General features: G+C 33.4%; 2 protein-coding genes across 3 annotated transcripts; one reads left to right on the top strand and one right to left on the bottom strand.

Annotated features, from left to right (window-relative positions):
* The first annotated feature begins 969 nt into the window (after nucleotides 1-969).
* Nucleotides 970-5,976, top strand: LOC120131601 (endoplasmic reticulum oxidoreductin-2-like). Of its 2 annotated transcripts, none has more exons than XM_039148554.1 (10): nucleotides 970-1,117; nucleotides 1,213-1,463; nucleotides 1,951-2,079; nucleotides 2,560-2,818; nucleotides 3,070-3,180; nucleotides 4,186-4,304; nucleotides 4,390-4,494; nucleotides 4,600-4,802; nucleotides 5,142-5,265; nucleotides 5,637-5,976. In XM_039148554.1, exons 2-10 carry the CDS (start codon nucleotides 1,290-1,292, stop codon nucleotides 5,817-5,819), a joined length of 1,407 nt encoding a protein of 468 aa, XP_039004485.1. In that variant the 5' UTR covers nucleotides 970-1,117; nucleotides 1,213-1,289; the 3' UTR covers nucleotides 5,820-5,976. The 2 variants fall into 2 exon arrangements, with proteins under 2 accessions (XP_039004485.1, XP_039004486.1); XM_039148555.1 differs by having other exon boundaries at nucleotides 970-1,463; nucleotides 2,560-2,599; nucleotides 2,696-2,818.
* Nucleotides 5,977-8,773: 2,797 nt separating this feature from the next.
* Nucleotides 8,774-13,855, bottom strand: LOC120131594 (DEAD-box ATP-dependent RNA helicase 1-like). Its single transcript, XM_039148548.1, has 9 exons — nucleotides 13,659-13,855; nucleotides 13,307-13,541; nucleotides 12,769-13,023; nucleotides 12,088-12,242; nucleotides 11,239-11,416; nucleotides 10,586-10,773; nucleotides 10,267-10,471; nucleotides 9,744-9,849; nucleotides 8,774-9,110 (listed from the first exon to the last, which is right to left on the bottom strand). Exons 1-9 carry the CDS (start codon nucleotides 13,766-13,768, stop codon nucleotides 9,001-9,003), a joined length of 1,542 nt encoding a protein of 513 aa, XP_039004479.1. The 5' UTR covers nucleotides 13,769-13,855; the 3' UTR covers nucleotides 8,774-9,000.
* Nucleotides 13,856-16,644: the final 2,789 nt, after the last annotated feature.

Genomic DNA, 16,644 nt, shown 5'->3' with positions numbered 1-16,644 from the left:
GAGTCTTAAATTTATTTAAAAGTGGTATGTATTATTTTGTTTGTAAATGTTTATTTTGGGAGCTCCATGGATGTAAAGTTTCAATTATTTTATGGTCGTTTTAAAATAAGATTAAGTAAGAAAAAGTTTGGTCAGCCACTTTGGTGGTTCCGTGTAGCATCCTAATCAGTCGACTGTGTCGTACTAGTTTAGAGGGTTACACGACGGTTAGTAATGGGTGTTAAAATGAGAGATTTTAGTTTTTAGGGTTTTTTTATAATTTCAATAAAAATGAGGTTTTTTATAAATATTTTTTTCATTTTTAATTAAAAATAATATTTTTATTATTAAAAAATGACAGGCACCTAAATGTATAACTGAAAAAAATATTAGACAATTATTTTTAGCGAAAAGTTCTTCAGACATAAAAATGTTTTTTTATTATTAAAAAATGGCAGGCACCTAAATGTATAACTGAAAAAAATATTAGACAACTATTTTTAGCGAAAAGTTCTTCAAACACAAAAATATTTTTCAAGACATAATTTAAATACTTATTTTTATATTAACTCTTTAAAAAATAACAGAAAAAATCAATACGTACCGAAAGACAATTTAATTGCATTTAATATTTTTATCATATGTATTTTTTTCTAAAAGTTTTTTAAATCTTAATTTAAAATGTTTGATTCTAATTTTGTGCATATATCATATTATTAGCAATTACAATTATGTATTCTGTTACACAACTATGTGATTGCTAATTTGTAAAATATATGGATGTTAATATATATATATATATATATATATATATATATATTAAGAATGTTAATATATTTTAATGCATTGAATGCCATACAAATTTTATGATGTTCAAAATAAAATTAAAATAATATTAGATATTTAAATCAGTTACATATTACATATTTTAATTAAGTAAAATTTTTTGGGTGTACCCTCACGCACCATATTTCTTCTGTGTGTTCCCATGGTTTGAAACTGACGCGGAGAAACAAAGAAATAAATGCATAGACCAAAGCCTAAGATTTTCTTAGATGTCGTCTCTCTACTTCTTGATCCCCTTTGGATTCCGAGATCTTCGCTTTCTAACCCCAAAATCTACCTAGAAATAGTACAAGCAGAAAAACACTAAATTTCCATAGCCCCATTACGATTATATCCCTGGAAATTAGTATTGTTACTATCTTTTTCTCGTTTTCTTTTCATTTGCAGCACACAGAACAAGGGGTCTCGGAGTTTAGGTAGTCTGGGATTCTGGGTCTCTTTTTGCTCTGCGGAAAAGGTGGTAGATGGAGGAATCAGAAGTCAAGAAGAACAAAAAGGGAGAGAAAATGAAGTGGAGATGGGTGATCGCAGCTTTCACTACAGTTCTCATTGCTATTGCTTTGGCTTCAAGAAGTACACCGATGATCTCTTTTAAATTTGGACACACTTTTAGCAAGTCTTCTTGTCAGTGCCCACAGGTTTCACTTCCTCTCTCTTTCCACTCTTCCTCGTTTGTTAAAACGGAAAGACATGGCTGGAATGAAATGTATTTTCTTTTTCTTCTTTTTCTATTTGGTTTTTTTATCAAATTGGCGCCAAATTCAACTACCGATTTCCGTATTCTCGTGATCTTACCCTTTGGTTTGTAATTTCTTTCTTTCTTCTTCTCAATAGTGTTTTGATGAATTAATTGGGAACGGGTGCGGTTTGTCTCGTTTTGTTGGGTACTAAGAAATTAGTGGAATCTTGAATTGTAATTGAGAGGCCTTTTTTTCTCTATTTGTTTTCTCTATGTTCAATTGATAAAAATTCAAGCACCCTGTTTCGCATTTATGTTTACTCTGTTGTACATGAATTCTTGAGAAGGGTTGCTTCTCTTGAATCCCTCTTTTCTCTTTTAGGGTGGTGATGAAATAGTGGACCTTTTGTTTGTATGACAATGACACTTTTCTCCAATTTGTGCAGGAACACAGGTATAGCGGGATCGTAGAGGATTGTTGTTGTGATTATGAGACAGTTGACCATCTTAATGAGGAAGTATTACATCCATTACTACAGGAACTTGTTAAAACCCCATTTTTCCGGTACTTCAAGGTTAGCTTAATGCCCAATGCCCATTGCATTATGGAAATATTATGTGAATAATTGAATATTTTAGTATATCATTTTTAGAATTAATTTTCACAATGTTGACTTGGTGACCTGGAAGCCATCCCATTATAAATGGTTATCTGTTACTGTTAATTTAGGGAACCACCAGATAAAAGGTATGGAAAATAGCCAGTTTAGCAGCCATAACCTTCTGTTCAGTGATTATAGTATTTTGTCTGGTATTATTTTCAACACAATTCACATACTTGCGGTAGTTTTGGAGTTAGAAGGAAGTGATTATAAGATTTATGCAAGTTTCGAAATCAAACACGTTTATAAAATGAAAAACACACACCAGTTTAAGTCATTCAGAAGTCAAATTAAGGTTTGTTTATATGATGTATTTGAAATTGATGCTATAGGATAGGTCCCTTACTTGATTTTCGTTGAAGCCTAGTTTTCTTTTTTTGTTGCCTTGGGCAGGTTAAATTGTGGTGTAACTGTCCATTTTGGCCTGATGATGGTATGTGCCGATTGCGGGATTGTAGTGTTTGTGAATGTCCAGAAAGTGAATTCCCTGAATCATTTAAGAGGCCCTACCATCATGGCCTTTCATCAGATGACCTTAAGTGCCAAGAAGGAAAACCAGAGGCCACTGTTGACCGCACTCTAGATAGTCAAGCTTTTAGAGGTTGGACAGAAACAGATAACCCCTGGACATATGACGATGAGACTGATAATTGTGAGTGATTTTTTTTTCTCAACAGCTCTGACATTTTCAGTTTCTTTTGCCTAATTTTATGTATTGAATGCTCTCAATCTCACTGCGTGTGTCTTTGGGATTGATAGCTAAATTGATGTTTTGCATTAAGTTAAGATTCAGTGCTGCTCTCTTGGCAATGCTTGTTACAAAAAGACTTGCAGTGAGAATGGTGGTGTTTTAATGTGTTCCAAAAAATTGATAGTCAATCATTGTACAATTTGATTTTGCAGCTGAGATGACATACGTGAACCTTCAACTGAACCCAGAGCGCTACACTGGCTATACTGGTCCATCAGCTAGAAGGATATGGGATGCTGTCTACTCAGAGAACTGTCCCAAATGTGAGTTCTCACTGGTTTTTCCTTGTGTGTTTGCATGAAGGATTTACGTAAGCACTTTTTGTACATATAGAGGCATTAGGCCCTTACCCCTTAAATTTTTGAATTTTGAGAAATAACTAATAACAAATATTCGTTTATTAATTGTGTACTGGATTCCTCCTTATGACTTGTTCACTAGACCCTTTTAGCTTAAGGAGCTTGCAGTGAGTTTTTTCTCCTGATACATAGTAAAAAAAAAAAAAGAACCTGATACATAGTCTATTAGTGTTAAAAGATTTGAAATCAGGTTCACCTAATAATACTGGTGTTTCTGGCTTTTGACTTCCATCCTTCCTATTCAATATATATGACTATTTATATTAATGTCATGTTCGTATATGTTCATGCATTATAATTGTGTTTAAGGTGTTATATATTTGAAACCAGATTTTGCTACATTCGTGCTCATATTCATGTTACACCGTGTTTTAGTTAACCTTTTCATGTTGCATTTATGTTGTGTAACCATATAACGTCCAAAGTTACCATCAGGGACAGAGCCACCTTGTGTCCCCCCCCCCCAAATTTTTTTATTATTAAAAACCTAAATGAGAAAATATTAAATTAGGGCTCCAAATTATAGTATATTTTGATTTTGCCCCTCATTTTCTATGGTTAATTATACTTTGCCCCCCTAATTTTCTTTGATTAATTATATTTTGCCCTCCTTAAGTTAGAATCCTGGCTCCGTCCCTGGTTACCATACTTCTCTTTCTCACCCACAAACGAACATGCAAACAAGTATTTGTGTATTGGATTTTTAATATCTGGTGATGAACCTCCAATTAACATAACTTTAATGGATTCCTGGAGAAGTAATTGATTGGCATGATTTATGTTCTAGCAGGTCACTTCATTTCAATTGTCCTTATTGGAAGATAACTATCGAGTCTTTTTTTTTCCTTCACAAAAAAAAATCTTCTTTTTTTTTGCAATTTTTTTTTTCATTTTTACTCTGCTATGCAGATCCAGCTGAAGAATTATGCCAAGAAGAAAAAATACTGTACAAATTGATTTCTGGTCTTCACTCATCTATTTCAATCCATATAGGTTCTGATTATCTACTTGATGAAGCCACAAACTTGGTATATATTATCAATTTTGTGTATTTTTATTTGTAGGTGCAAAATAGTTCTATATATAACATTTTTTTTTATTTCCTTATTTCAGTGGGGCCATAATCTTGACTTACTGTATAACCGAGTTTTAAGATATCCAAATCGTGTGCAAAACTTGTACTTCACATTCCTCTTTGTTCTCCGAGCTGTGACAAAGGTGAGTAGCATGAGTTCAAGTATGTGATAAATCTATGTTTATTTTTCAAGTATTTATTTATTCTGGGGTCAATTACTTCACTAGAGCTTGCTTGATTTGTCACAGGCAACTAATTACTTGGAACAAGCTGAATACAATACCGGTAATCCAACCGAGGACCTGAAAACTCAGTCCCTAATGAGACAGCTACTTTATAACCCAAAATTGCGAGCTGCATGCCCACTTCCTTTCAATGAAGCTAGACTATGGAAAGGACAAAGAGGACCTGAGCTGAAACAGAAAATACAAGCTCAGTTCAAAAATATCAGGTTTCTCTAATTTCCTAATTGGTGATGCATTTGAAAAGCTGCAATTTCTTATTTCTACATTATGCTTTTGAACATATAAAATGAGAAACTATATTTACTTAAAATCATACTTGTTTTGGCATATTAAGACATGCCTAAAATCATTTGAACTTAGCATTCTCAAGAGGAAACAAAATCTGAAATTGTAATATTGACTCTCTTTAGGTTTTTAGTAGCCTTCACTTGCAGAGCAACTCTAATTGGTTGTTTCCACTTCCTCTTTGATTTCTGACTTTTGATATCTGTGCCACTGGTTTAATCAGGTATTCAAATGATATGACAATTAAATTGGTTTTGTAGTGCGTTGATGGACTGTGTAGGGTGTGAGAAATGTCGACTTTGGGGAAAGCTTCAGGTTCTTGGACTTGGAACTGCGTTGAAGATACTATTCTCTGTTAATGGTGAAGAGCACTTGCATCAGAGGGTAAGTATTTCCTACTTTTGACTTTCCATTTTGAGTTTTAATTCCTTTCTATTGTATCGTTAAACACTCGAAACTTTATCATGTTAAAATCAAGGATCCTTTTCCAACTCTATTTGCTAGAATTTTTGTTGGAGAACTTTGAAAGCTATTGAAGCTCTATGAATTCCGACCTACAAAATGATGTCATATATAATATGTGGGAAAAAGAGCTAGAAACATTTAAAGTAACTTCATTTTCTGTTGCAGTTGATAGGCCGTTGGTAATTATTCTTTTATTGCTTGTGATTTTTGAATTGTGGAGATATCTAGGTTGCCATTAGCAACTAGTTTGTGTTTTGATCTGGACTAAAGCTCAGTTTATTGACTCATAGTTGGAGTTGCAACGAAACGAAGTGATTGCCCTTATGAATCTACTGAATCGACTATCTGAGTCTCTAAAATTCGTCCATGAAATGGGAGTGGCAGCTGAAAAACTGAATGAAGGGACGAGAATTTCTCCTATCAGGCTGTTCAGCCTGGTACAAAGGATGTGGGCGCCAATTGTTAAGACATAGGTAACACATTATCAGCATCCTCGCTTGTAACAAACCTAAACATGTTTGGCTTTTGGTTTTGCCTTACCCTCCACGCACATTATCATCAAAAGCTAGATTAGGGTTTTGATATCTTATGTAAAACAAGACTATTAAAAGGTAACAGAGCTACTAAAGTTATTATAACATATAATATGATTTGTGAACCACATTTATCATATGATCAAAAATTTGAATTTGTAGATGTTGGTTTTGAATTTCTACAAAAGAAATGTCTCCCTGCATGTTTTGTTTCTCAACATTTCTGAATTTCAAACGCTGGTATCAAAGTGCATTTGTCATAGAACTGAAAATAACATGAACTGAAACTAAATGATTTTTCGCAGGGGATTCATTCTCCAAATGAAATTGTCCATTTATGATCCAATAAAAAACATGAAGAGAAGTTTTATAATTCGATTCCATGAAAATTGGTTTTGGAACCAAGTAATAACAAAAGAACATAGCATATGCAATCTGGAACCACTGAAACTAATAATTTGAGTATCAAGTCTATAACAAGGTAGAGTTCTCCATCCTTCAGTTTCCTACCCCCTGAAGTTGCACTGTCAAACTATGTATTATACAATAAAACATTCAAGGACAAAGAAAACAATATAGGAAGAAGAACGTAGACCCTCTTCGGCAGTCATATGTTGACGCAATCCACTTCAACGATGGTCTCCAATTGCGGACAACTTGAGGATCTATGGTGAGATATCAGAAGGGGAGGTGCCACCTCACCCCATGTTTGTGTTAATCTGATGCCCTTCCCCATTTCCTGCATATAACAAAAAGCTTTAGGAAGAAAATGATGGTGATTAGGAAGCTTGAGAATTCCTGGGGAGAATCATTTGTCAAAAGCTTGGTGTTATATCAGGTTTAGATTAGGAGTTAATCGAAACTGGAGGCGGTTTGGTAACAACGAGCAACGTTGGATTAATCTATGATTAGTGCGAAGCCCAGGTAACGTTTGTCTTTAAATGTATTGGGACAGTCGTAAACTTTCAGGGTGACCGAAAATAGAATTGGTGATACGTTGCTAAAATTAGAGCAGCTGAATGAGTAGGAACAAATATCTGATAAACTGTTAACCAGATTTCATTGTTGAGTATGGATTAATGTCACGTATTACTTGCAAATATTTTATTTACATTCCTTGTTTGATAAATGATGCAATCGAAGGATATTGATATGTGACATTTCTTCTTCTTTTTTAAACGTATTTCAGAATAATCATTTGTTCTATAAAAAAAATCATTTGTAACATATATGAACAGCGATACCTGTAACAGTTGAGCTTGGTTGCCATCTCGAGGACTAGGATTTCAGTTTGTGGAGATGATGGCATGGACTGGTCCCTCTTCAAGCTTGTTCGTACATAGTAACTCAAGACAAAGCATTAATTCTGATTATCAACCAATGTTTTTATTCAAATGAAAATTCTCCAACTCTTTACAAAATCGATGCAAACAATCATACCCACCATACCAGTATCATAACATTGGTTATACTACCAAGTACTTGCATCTTCACTTCACCAAAAGCGAATCATTCTAATTATCAAAACTTGAAAAAAGATACATGTAGTTGGCGGTCACGATAGTGGCAGGAGGCGAAGAACCAGCAGCAGTCATTGCACCCACAGGGGCTGAATTAGTTGCAGTTGAGCTCTTGGAAGTAGCAGAAAGTAGTGAATCATTGTAGCTAGTAGCACCATCTCTATCCTCTTCAGTGATGGATTCCATCATCTTTCTTGTTCTATGCTTCATCACAGTTACAAACTGTGGTGGACCAACCTCCATAATGAACCTCGGAATACGTGAATTCGCCATGTCTAATGAGCTCAAGAAGGAAAAAGGCTAAAACATGAAAACCCTAGGAGGAGCTAGGATGTTACAATATGAAACACACTGGTTTCAGATGAGCACAAAATGAAACCATAAGGTAAGATTTATACCAACATTTTCGTTGGGCATAAAATTGAGTTCTTAATGAAAAGTTTAACTCCCAGTGCCGCCACTCACGGTTGATATTAATTTGCAAAAAGTATCATGATATTACATGCTAGCAATACAAGGATGGGGATCGTTTTATCCTTTATGTGTCGAAGTTTGAATGGAAAATGAGGTGATTTTTGCAGATATGTATTTTGTTGAGATTGATAGCTTCCAAATTTTCACTTACTGAGTTCAACTGGCACCAACCAGTTTCGTGCCATCTGTCGGTTGATTTTTCTCTTCATTGATCAAAAGCTCCAAAATTTTCACTTCTCTACCACACCTCGATTAGTAATCAAAATATTTGAAGGAAGGTCTGAATTAAAACATTGTTGTTTGACAAAAATGGTATATTTAATAAAATTTGTACTTTTAATTTCGTACGTGTGGATTAATGTTTTATAGTTATTGCCAAAAAGAATATAAACAAGTAAAACCCTTTCCTTCGAGAAATTCAATCTGATTGTGAACGGAAAGGTATTGAAGTTTAATGCAAGACAACAAACATGAATTATTATTGTAGATTGATAAGTAGATCTACATCTACACAAGAGAGCAGTATACAGATTCCCACAACGATAAAAAAAAGGCCAGAGTTTTTGGACCCTCTTTTCTCTATCACCAATTTCTACATATAACCAGCTGGTCACTTATCAATTACTGATATAACTCTCCATCCAAATCAGAAAAAGTGAATTCTCGGTAACCATTACAATCCATTGATTCCCACTAATAATTATTAACTCAAAAATAATAATATATATATATATTATCTAATACACTAACCACTATTTAAGCAAAGTTCTCAGGTGAAATCAACTATCATAACAACATAAAGAATATCTATGAAACTAACATGAATACAATTAGGTATAATGATATTCCATACAACTGTAACATGTCCCAACTTTGTTAGCACTGGGAACATCAATGAGCTCTCAAGATATTCCGTTTATCTGCACCAAAATCCGGATCTGTATGTAATATTTCTGGTTTCCGGCACCAAGGGTATGAAGAGGTCACACGACCTTCGGATGCCAAACTAGGATCTTTAAAAATGTAATTAGTGCCAAGTACAAGGTTATAAGCGAAAGTGGTCAATAAAATGCCTGATTATGAGAACATAACATTTTGTCTTCATGACAAAGGAATGCGCATCTCCATCACTGCTTCTGATGGTCTGTTTTTCTCTTGCTCAGTTTTGAAAACTTGGAACCAGTTTTTCTCTTACGATAAGCTTCTGATTCAACCGTCTCTTTCAGTTTTCCCAGGGCTGATGAATTAATATCAATAAAAACTTCAGGTAAGACTTGAGAAGAATCCTCTTTCTAATTCTCTAACGTGCATAGTAAGAGTCAAGTGGATAATTAACCCTACTTAACCTCCAAAAAGGTGGTCCTAAATATCCCCCCTCCCCCCAATCTTCCCACCCAGCTTCCCGAACCAAAAAGAAAAGAAGGATTAATGTGTCAAAGTATTTGAAAGAAGAGGCATTGTCTAGGGTGCACTCTTTTTCCTCAACCGAGGCTTAGGAAGGTTTTTTAATGAGACCCCTAACAATGCTTAGTTTCCTTTGATTTGAATAAAATTTTTACCTTTCAAAAAAAAAAAAGAGGCATGCAAATCAGTCCTCCCCCCAATCTTCCCACCCAGCTTCCCGAACCAAAAAGAAAAGGAGGATTAATGTGTCAAAGCATTTGAAAGAAGAGGCATTGTCTAGGGTGCACTCTTTTTCCTCCACCGAGGCTTAGGGAGGTTTTTTAATGAGGCCCCTAACAATGCTTAGTTTCCTTTGATTTGAATAAAATTTTTACCTTTCAAAAAAAAAAAAAAAGAGGCATGTAAATCAGTGGGACAAGTCCAAAGATGTTACAGCCATGGACAAGTAAAAGGGCCAAGAAATTACCGGAGTTATAAGTATCACGCAGTGACTCTATTGAACTTGAAGGAACCGAGTAATGAGGAACTGAGTCAATGTCTGCTTTCAGCAACATCTTCTTGAAACGTTTCACCTGAAACAAGTAACCAATAATTCTGTGTTTACATGTTTCAAACTGTACAAACATTTGTCTAACTGAATAGGGACAAAACAGAAACAAAAAAACAAAGGGTAAAGTACACAAATAGTCACTAAAGAATGTTGAAATAATCTTTTTGATCACTGAAGTATCAGAATTTACAAAATGGTCATTAAACTTGTCAAATTGTTACAACATGGTCACTGAACGTAATCAAATAGCAATGAATTTCAATAAGTTTAAGGACCATTCTATAATAATTTGAGAAAGTTTAATGACTATTTTGTAACCATTTGAGAAGTTTAATGACCCTTTTGTAACTTCCAAAACAGAGACCAAAGAGGTGTCTTATCCATATGCTCGTTGAGATATTATATCGGCTGTTGGAAGCAATGAAAAAAAACCACGTACCTCATGTTTATGTAACAATGTGAAGCAACGCCCAGCTTGACCTGCTCTAGCAGTCCGACCAGCTCGATGAATATAGGTCTTTATATATGCAGGCATATCATAATTAACGACGTTTCTCACCCCTTCAACATCCATTCCACGAGTCATTGCATCAGAACATACAAGTACTTGCACCTTTCCTTCTCGAAACGATTTCAACGCCTTGCTGCAGCACAAAGTTTAATTTCATTAGAAGTCATTGAGAGAACATTTACATCATCAAAACATATTGAAAGACTGTCATTAAAAAATAAATGCATGAAAATAATCCAGGCATTACCTTCTCAGAGACTGACGCTGAAGGCCCGAATATTCCTTTATTTTTATACTCAAATCACCAAAAAGGTTCAGTAATGTACAAAGACGATGAGTCGACTCAGTGGATGAGGTGAAAACAATGCACTTCTCTTCTCCTAATTCTTGTAGAAGGGCAACCAAATACAGTGGCCTCAGGTTGGATTCACATATCTGTCGAAAATACATAAAACTTTAGTACCGCCATAGTGAAAAAGAAAGCACCTGCAATAGAAACTAAAAACCTCCAAAATTTGCACCAGTATTTGAAATTATTGATTCAACTGAAACTTTCCTTCCAACCAAGTACTAAATATCTATAACACAACAAGACATCTTGATTTCAAAATATTTCAGAATTCAAAGCAGGAAAAGGATTGTAGTGAGTTGCTAATACTTGAAATTTCACAACAAACCAATGAAGAACTTTAAGCGAGCTTTAGCCATAGGAAAATCATTCCTGAAAGTAACTTAAAACCCCATATTATATTTTTTTTTTGGATAATTAAAACCCCATATTATAATTAAGTATGAAAAACGGAAGGAATTTGTGAATGCTTGAGCTAAAGAGGTTGAAACATTAATAGACTCACAATGACCAAAATGTATATATTCATAAGAAGAGTAACTGAAGCATACAAGTTTGTATGATTCCAATTTTTCTGGGAGCTGGTAACGTCTTTTCCCTGTTGTCAGCAGCAAAGGGTGATGGAGATTAAGCTGGGCAAGCTTGCTTGGATCTTGGGTTAAGGTGGCAGATAAAACCATCTTCACAAGCCTAGGGTGAGATTTACCCTTGAATCCCCTTTCGACACCACTGCAGCAGATATGTAATAAAATCATGACTGATGAGGGATAATTATATAAAAGAAAAAAAGATTCTCTGCTCCTCCAAACCATATCAAATCTCTCGAGAAGTGTTTTCAGCATATAATTACTTCGAGGATGATACACTTTCAATCATTTGGTCAAGGAACTCATTTACTATTCTCAACACTCAACAGTTCCAAAGGCACCAATGGAGGTGGTTTCAAGCATTTATAGATATGCAGGACGAGACCAATTTACACAACTTTACCAAATATTTTTCAGAAACCATATAATTAAAGAAAAAGGTAAAGGGTTGTAAAGTGCTTATTCCAGAACATACTGCTTGTCATATTTCCTTCTTTTCTTTTTCTTAGTCCTACATCTTTCACAGAAAATTGGTAAACCGCTCTTCAAAAAGAATAGATTTTTTTTTTGAAAAGGCTAGTAAAAACATGCCTAAACCCATCAATTTATCTTTCAAACATTCAACCCTGCAGGAAAGCTAGTTCTGGTATATATACATAGGTATGGCAGCACGTCAATGTGTCTGATACACATCTTACAGATAAAAATCTATAAACAAACGTGAAACTAAGTCAGATCATCTTGTATACAAGTTCATTGCTAAACAACGGATATCATAGATTATTAAGAAATGATACTGAACATAGAACTTACAATCTCCTTATGGTTTTTAAGGAACCAAAGGTAGATGAAAAAAACGAATTAGCAAGAGGAAAGAGGCTTTCATCATTAGATTGAGTCAACTGAAGTACAGTTGGCAGCCAAGACTGGTATGATTCTCTGAGCAGCCGATCTGTTTCATCAACTACCTGAAATAATTTAACCATCAGCATTTATTAACCACAAAAGCAATTGACTCAAAACTAAAGTCTGATTAAATAGTCACCTTCCCCTTATAAGCAGAAGCCATTGTATTACCAGATAAATCTGACTCCCAAAATTAGGAGTCACAAAAATTCAATGAAGTTAAATAGATATCAAGTAGAAAACATAAAGTCCACGTGCATCTGTAGGATACAAATTTTACAGGTTCTTAAAAAAATATTCTACAGCTATCAAAGGCATGGTTTATATCAGTGAAGAAAGTGTCCCATGTGTTTGTAGCATAACCGAAACATGTATGAAGACCTAATTACTTAAATCCATCTCAGTATTAAATTCATCTCTAGCAAAACCTTGCTGTGAAACTATCAAGTATCAGTCAGGTCACCAGTAAAATGTTTTGCATTAAATCCCATGGGCAATATTCAGTAACGAACATTCTAAAAATACAGTTGAAAATTGAGTCATAGTCCAATAATATTTTACACTGCATACAAGTAGTCCACTACTTACAAGGTAACAGAGATGCTCAAGTGTAAATCCCTTTGTGGAGTTGATATGGTCCATAAGCCTTCCTGGGGTTGCCACCAATATATCCACTGAACTTTGCAATTCGAATGTCATGTCTTCTGGGTCATAACACATGCCTGCCTCAAGCTTAGGTCTCTTTATAAGCTCCGCTATTTCATCAGCAATCGAAGATTGACCCACTGCTAAACCAACAGATAAACCTACTGCAGGTGCAATGGCTGCAAAAACTTCCTTAACCTGAAGAAAAGGATGAAAAATCCGACATATTAATCCTAACCGCGAGACAAAAACAGCAAAGTACCTTACGAAAAAGGAGGATCCAGATGACAAAAGAAAAAGCATAACAGATAGTTCATGCCATTGTAAAAGAATCTGAAAGGGAATTTTAGTTCTTTAGAAACAGTTCAACACATCACAATTCAGCTGCAGCTATGTACTGTTACTTACCTCTCACGGTTGCTTCAGGCAGAGAGACAGAACAAACAAAATGGGAATCGTTATATAAGCAAAGGGAATTCACCTGCAACGCCAAGTCACGTGTAGGTAAGACTACCAAAGCCCGTAGACATTTAACAGAACGAGTCGACAACTTCTGCACAATGGGCAAAGCGTAAGCTAAAGTCTTCCCACTTCCCGTTGGTGAATTTATGCAGAGATCTCTCTCGAAAGCACCAGGCCCTATTGTTTCTTGCCAAACTGCAACTTGCACTGGGAAGAGTGAAGAGAAACCCATTTTCTCTAGAGCCGCCTCCAACCTTACTTGCAAGGAATTTTAAAACTCGTTAATCTTCGAAAATAATTCCACATCCAAGAAAACTTGTGTCATTGAAGTCAAAATTAAAAACGATGAAAAAAAGGAAAGAACTTCTAACCTGGGGTCAAGACAAGGGACAAGATTGAGAGGGCAATCTTCAAACTGACTCACGTCAATTGGGCTTCGCATCCATGGAAGAATTGGAGTACTTTTTTTCTTCACTTCCATCGTTCTTTTCTTTTCTGGATCAATTTTTTACACACACAGGCACCCTTAAACCCTAAACCGCAAATCTCGAAACAAGGGTTTTAGACGCTGGTCTGGAGGGCTCGACTTACCGCTGCTAAGTTCAGATTTGGTTCAAGTCTATAACTTGATTTAAGAAGAATTAAAATTGTTTTATTAATCTCTTTATAATGTTAAGGTAAAAAGGTTGGAATTTTTTAAGCAATCTATTTGCTATGGGAGGGTTATAAATTTAATTCTTCAACTCTAGATTAATTATTTTTAATAAATGTTTTTTAAATTTCATTTTTTTTCAAACCTTAGTGTTCATTAAGGAATGGAAAAAAGTTATATTGTAATACTTTTTTAGAATACATATATCTTTAATATTTTTATATAAAATTTATAACAAATATAAATAAAAAAAATTGGAGTGTTTGCTGTTTGTATTGTATATAAATTATAGATTTAAAAATATGTTTGATAATCATTAAAATTTATTAATTTTATTGATTTAATATTTTAAGCATATTTAATAAGTTAAAATTAAAGATATTCTTTATTATTTTTAAATTTTAATGTATGTCGAAATTATCTTTTATTGACTCGAACGTGTTGAATCTTTAAAAGACTCATACAAAATTAGAGTCGTCATCAATTGTTTTATGTTAAATACGTACATATCCATAAATGTTGGTCTCAATCTAAACTAAAAATCAAAATTGAGTTTAGGAATTGATTATGCGTAAGAAAAATTAGAACATCCCACGGTATTAGCGCCTCCTAATCATTACGTTGTCTTGAAGAAAAAATATGTTTTTAATATTGCAAAAAGGAGAGAAAAAAATGTTAATAATAATAAGAGTGCTTTTAAAATATGCCACTACATAGAAAGAAAAAATATTCATTATAATAATTATATAATAATAAAAAAATCTACAGTGCTCGACGAGTATAATTAATTTAATTTATAAAAATTTAAATTAAAAAAAACTCAACATATAATTATAAATTAAGGAAAAATTTAAAGATAAATTATTTCAAACAAATGGTAAATTATACCAGTGACCACCTAACTATTATCCCTTTTCATTTTGACTAATATTTTTGAAATTTTGTCAATCAGATTACTCAACTATTTAAATACATTCAATTAAGCTACTTACCGTTAATATTTAATGGAGAAGTTGATGTGGCAGCTAAAATATTTGGTATAATTATACATTTGGTCACTGTTACTTGTATATTCTATCAATTTAGTCCTAATTTTATTAAATTAAAATAAACTTAACTCTCAAATCAAATGGTGCCATGTATAATGACTCAAAATTTTACCTTTTATTTTAATTTATTTTAAAATTAAAAGTTACGATATGTTCTATATTTATAACATGACCCAAAATTCAACTTTTTATTTAAATTTATCACATTAAGAAAAAATAATAACATCAAAATCCTTTATTTATTTATTTATGATTCCATAGTTCTAAAAGTCGAGAGTATGATCGATTAAATTTATAATATATTAATAATGAATATCGTTTCAGTTTTAATTAATATTAAGTCTCGAAATTGATTTTAGATAATTTATTTTTATAAAAATAAAAATAATCTTAATTATATATATCAGTCTTCTAAAAAGATCTCTTAATTGAAAAAAGTGGGAGACTATAATATTGAGGAAGTAGGGTGGTTAAGAAACACATTTAGGCGTGGGAAAACGTTAATATGAGGATTAAATTTATTTTAATTTATTAAAATTAGGACTAAATTGATAGAATATATAAGTAAGAGTGACCAAATATATAATTATACCAAATATTTTAACGACCACATCAGCTTCTCCATTAAATATTAACCGAAAGTGGCTTAATTGAATGCATTTAAATAATTGAGTAACCTGATTGACAAAATTTTAAAAATATCGGTCAAAATGAAAAGAGACAATAGTTAGATGGTCACTGATATAGTTTACCCTGTATTTTAAATAATTTATCTTTAAATTTTAACTAATTCATAATTATACGTTAAGTCCTTTAGAATTTAAATTTTTATAAATTAAATTAATGATTCTCGTCGTTAGTGGTGCTCATCTCTACTCGTCGAACGTAGAAGAACCATCCATATAATAAATAATAAATAAAAATATATAAAATATCGATAAAAATGCTTGCCACCTAAGAATGATTCAACAAAAGAAATAAAATATATATATATATTAATAACGAGAACAACAATAATAATATTTAATGCAGATAATAATTAAAAAAATAAAAATAATAATAACACATAAATGCTAATGGACCAATTGGCAAAAAGAAAAGTTAATTGAGTTAAATTAGCAAAGAAAAATGGGGGAAAAAAAAGGATTTAATTATAATAAAAACAGAATGGGAAGGAAAAAACATGCTAAAGGCGCGGGTCTTAATGGATGGGTCGGGTTCAGGCTCGGGTGAATGGAAGCGTTTCTACTTGAGGCTGTAATAACTCCGGCTCCAGTGCTGATGTTGCTGCACTGTGAATGGCAGCTTAACTACGGTGCCGCTGGGGCATATCACTGAGCAGATAATGCAGGCTGAGTCAGCAGCGTCATTGTATAATAAAATCTGGTGAATACATGTGGGACTTGACCTTTCTTTTCTTGATTGAAAAGCTTGTAGAATCACCTCATTGATGACCAGCATACATATGTCTTTTGACGAATTACAAGTGCTACTCCCTGCTTTCCAGTCATGTTCTTACATGCATGGTTTTGTGAGTTAACCATTACATTGAAGATGTATGATAGAATAATTAAAGTTGTTCGAGATGTGCGACACGTGAAAGGCCTGAAGAAAAATTTATTATCCTACGGATTGTTGGATAATAATGCTAGCAAG

This window comes from Hibiscus syriacus, unplaced genomic scaffold (genome assembly GCF_006381635.1).
Source record: "Hibiscus syriacus cultivar Baekdansim isolate YM2019G1 unplaced genomic scaffold, ASM638163v2 tig00110556_pilon, whole genome shotgun sequence".
Classification (NCBI taxonomy): Eukaryota; Viridiplantae; Streptophyta; class Magnoliopsida; order Malvales; family Malvaceae; genus Hibiscus; species Hibiscus syriacus.
The sequence above is the reverse complement of the archived record's forward strand: the minus strand, read 5'-3'. Positions and strand labels throughout refer to the sequence as shown.

Bases quoted from the DNA above. Each gene is read 5' to 3' on its own strand.
- LOC120131601 (XM_039148554.1), top strand. From the start codon at position 1,290: ATGGAGGAATCAGAAGTCAAGAAGAACAAAAAGGGAGAGAAAATGAAG. The intron at 4,803-5,141 runs GTTTCTCTAATT...TTGGTTTTGTAG, and splicing joins GCTCAGTTCAAAAATATCAG to TGCGTTGATGGACTGTGTAG. The intron at 5,266-5,636 runs GTAAGTATTTCC...ATTGACTCATAG, and splicing joins AAGAGCACTTGCATCAGAGG to TTGGAGTTGCAACGAAACGA.
- LOC120131594 (XM_039148548.1), bottom strand. From the start codon at position 13,768: ATGGAAGTGAAGAAAAAAAGTACTCCAATTCTTCCATGGATGCGAAGC. The intron at 12,243-12,768 runs GTAAGTAGTGGA...AAATTATTTCAG, and splicing joins TTGAGCATCTCTGTTACCTT to GTAGTTGATGAAACAGATCG. The intron at 11,417-12,087 runs GTAAGTTCTATG...TATCTGCTGCAG, and splicing joins TTAAAAACCATAAGGAGATT to TGGTGTCGAAAGGGGATTCA.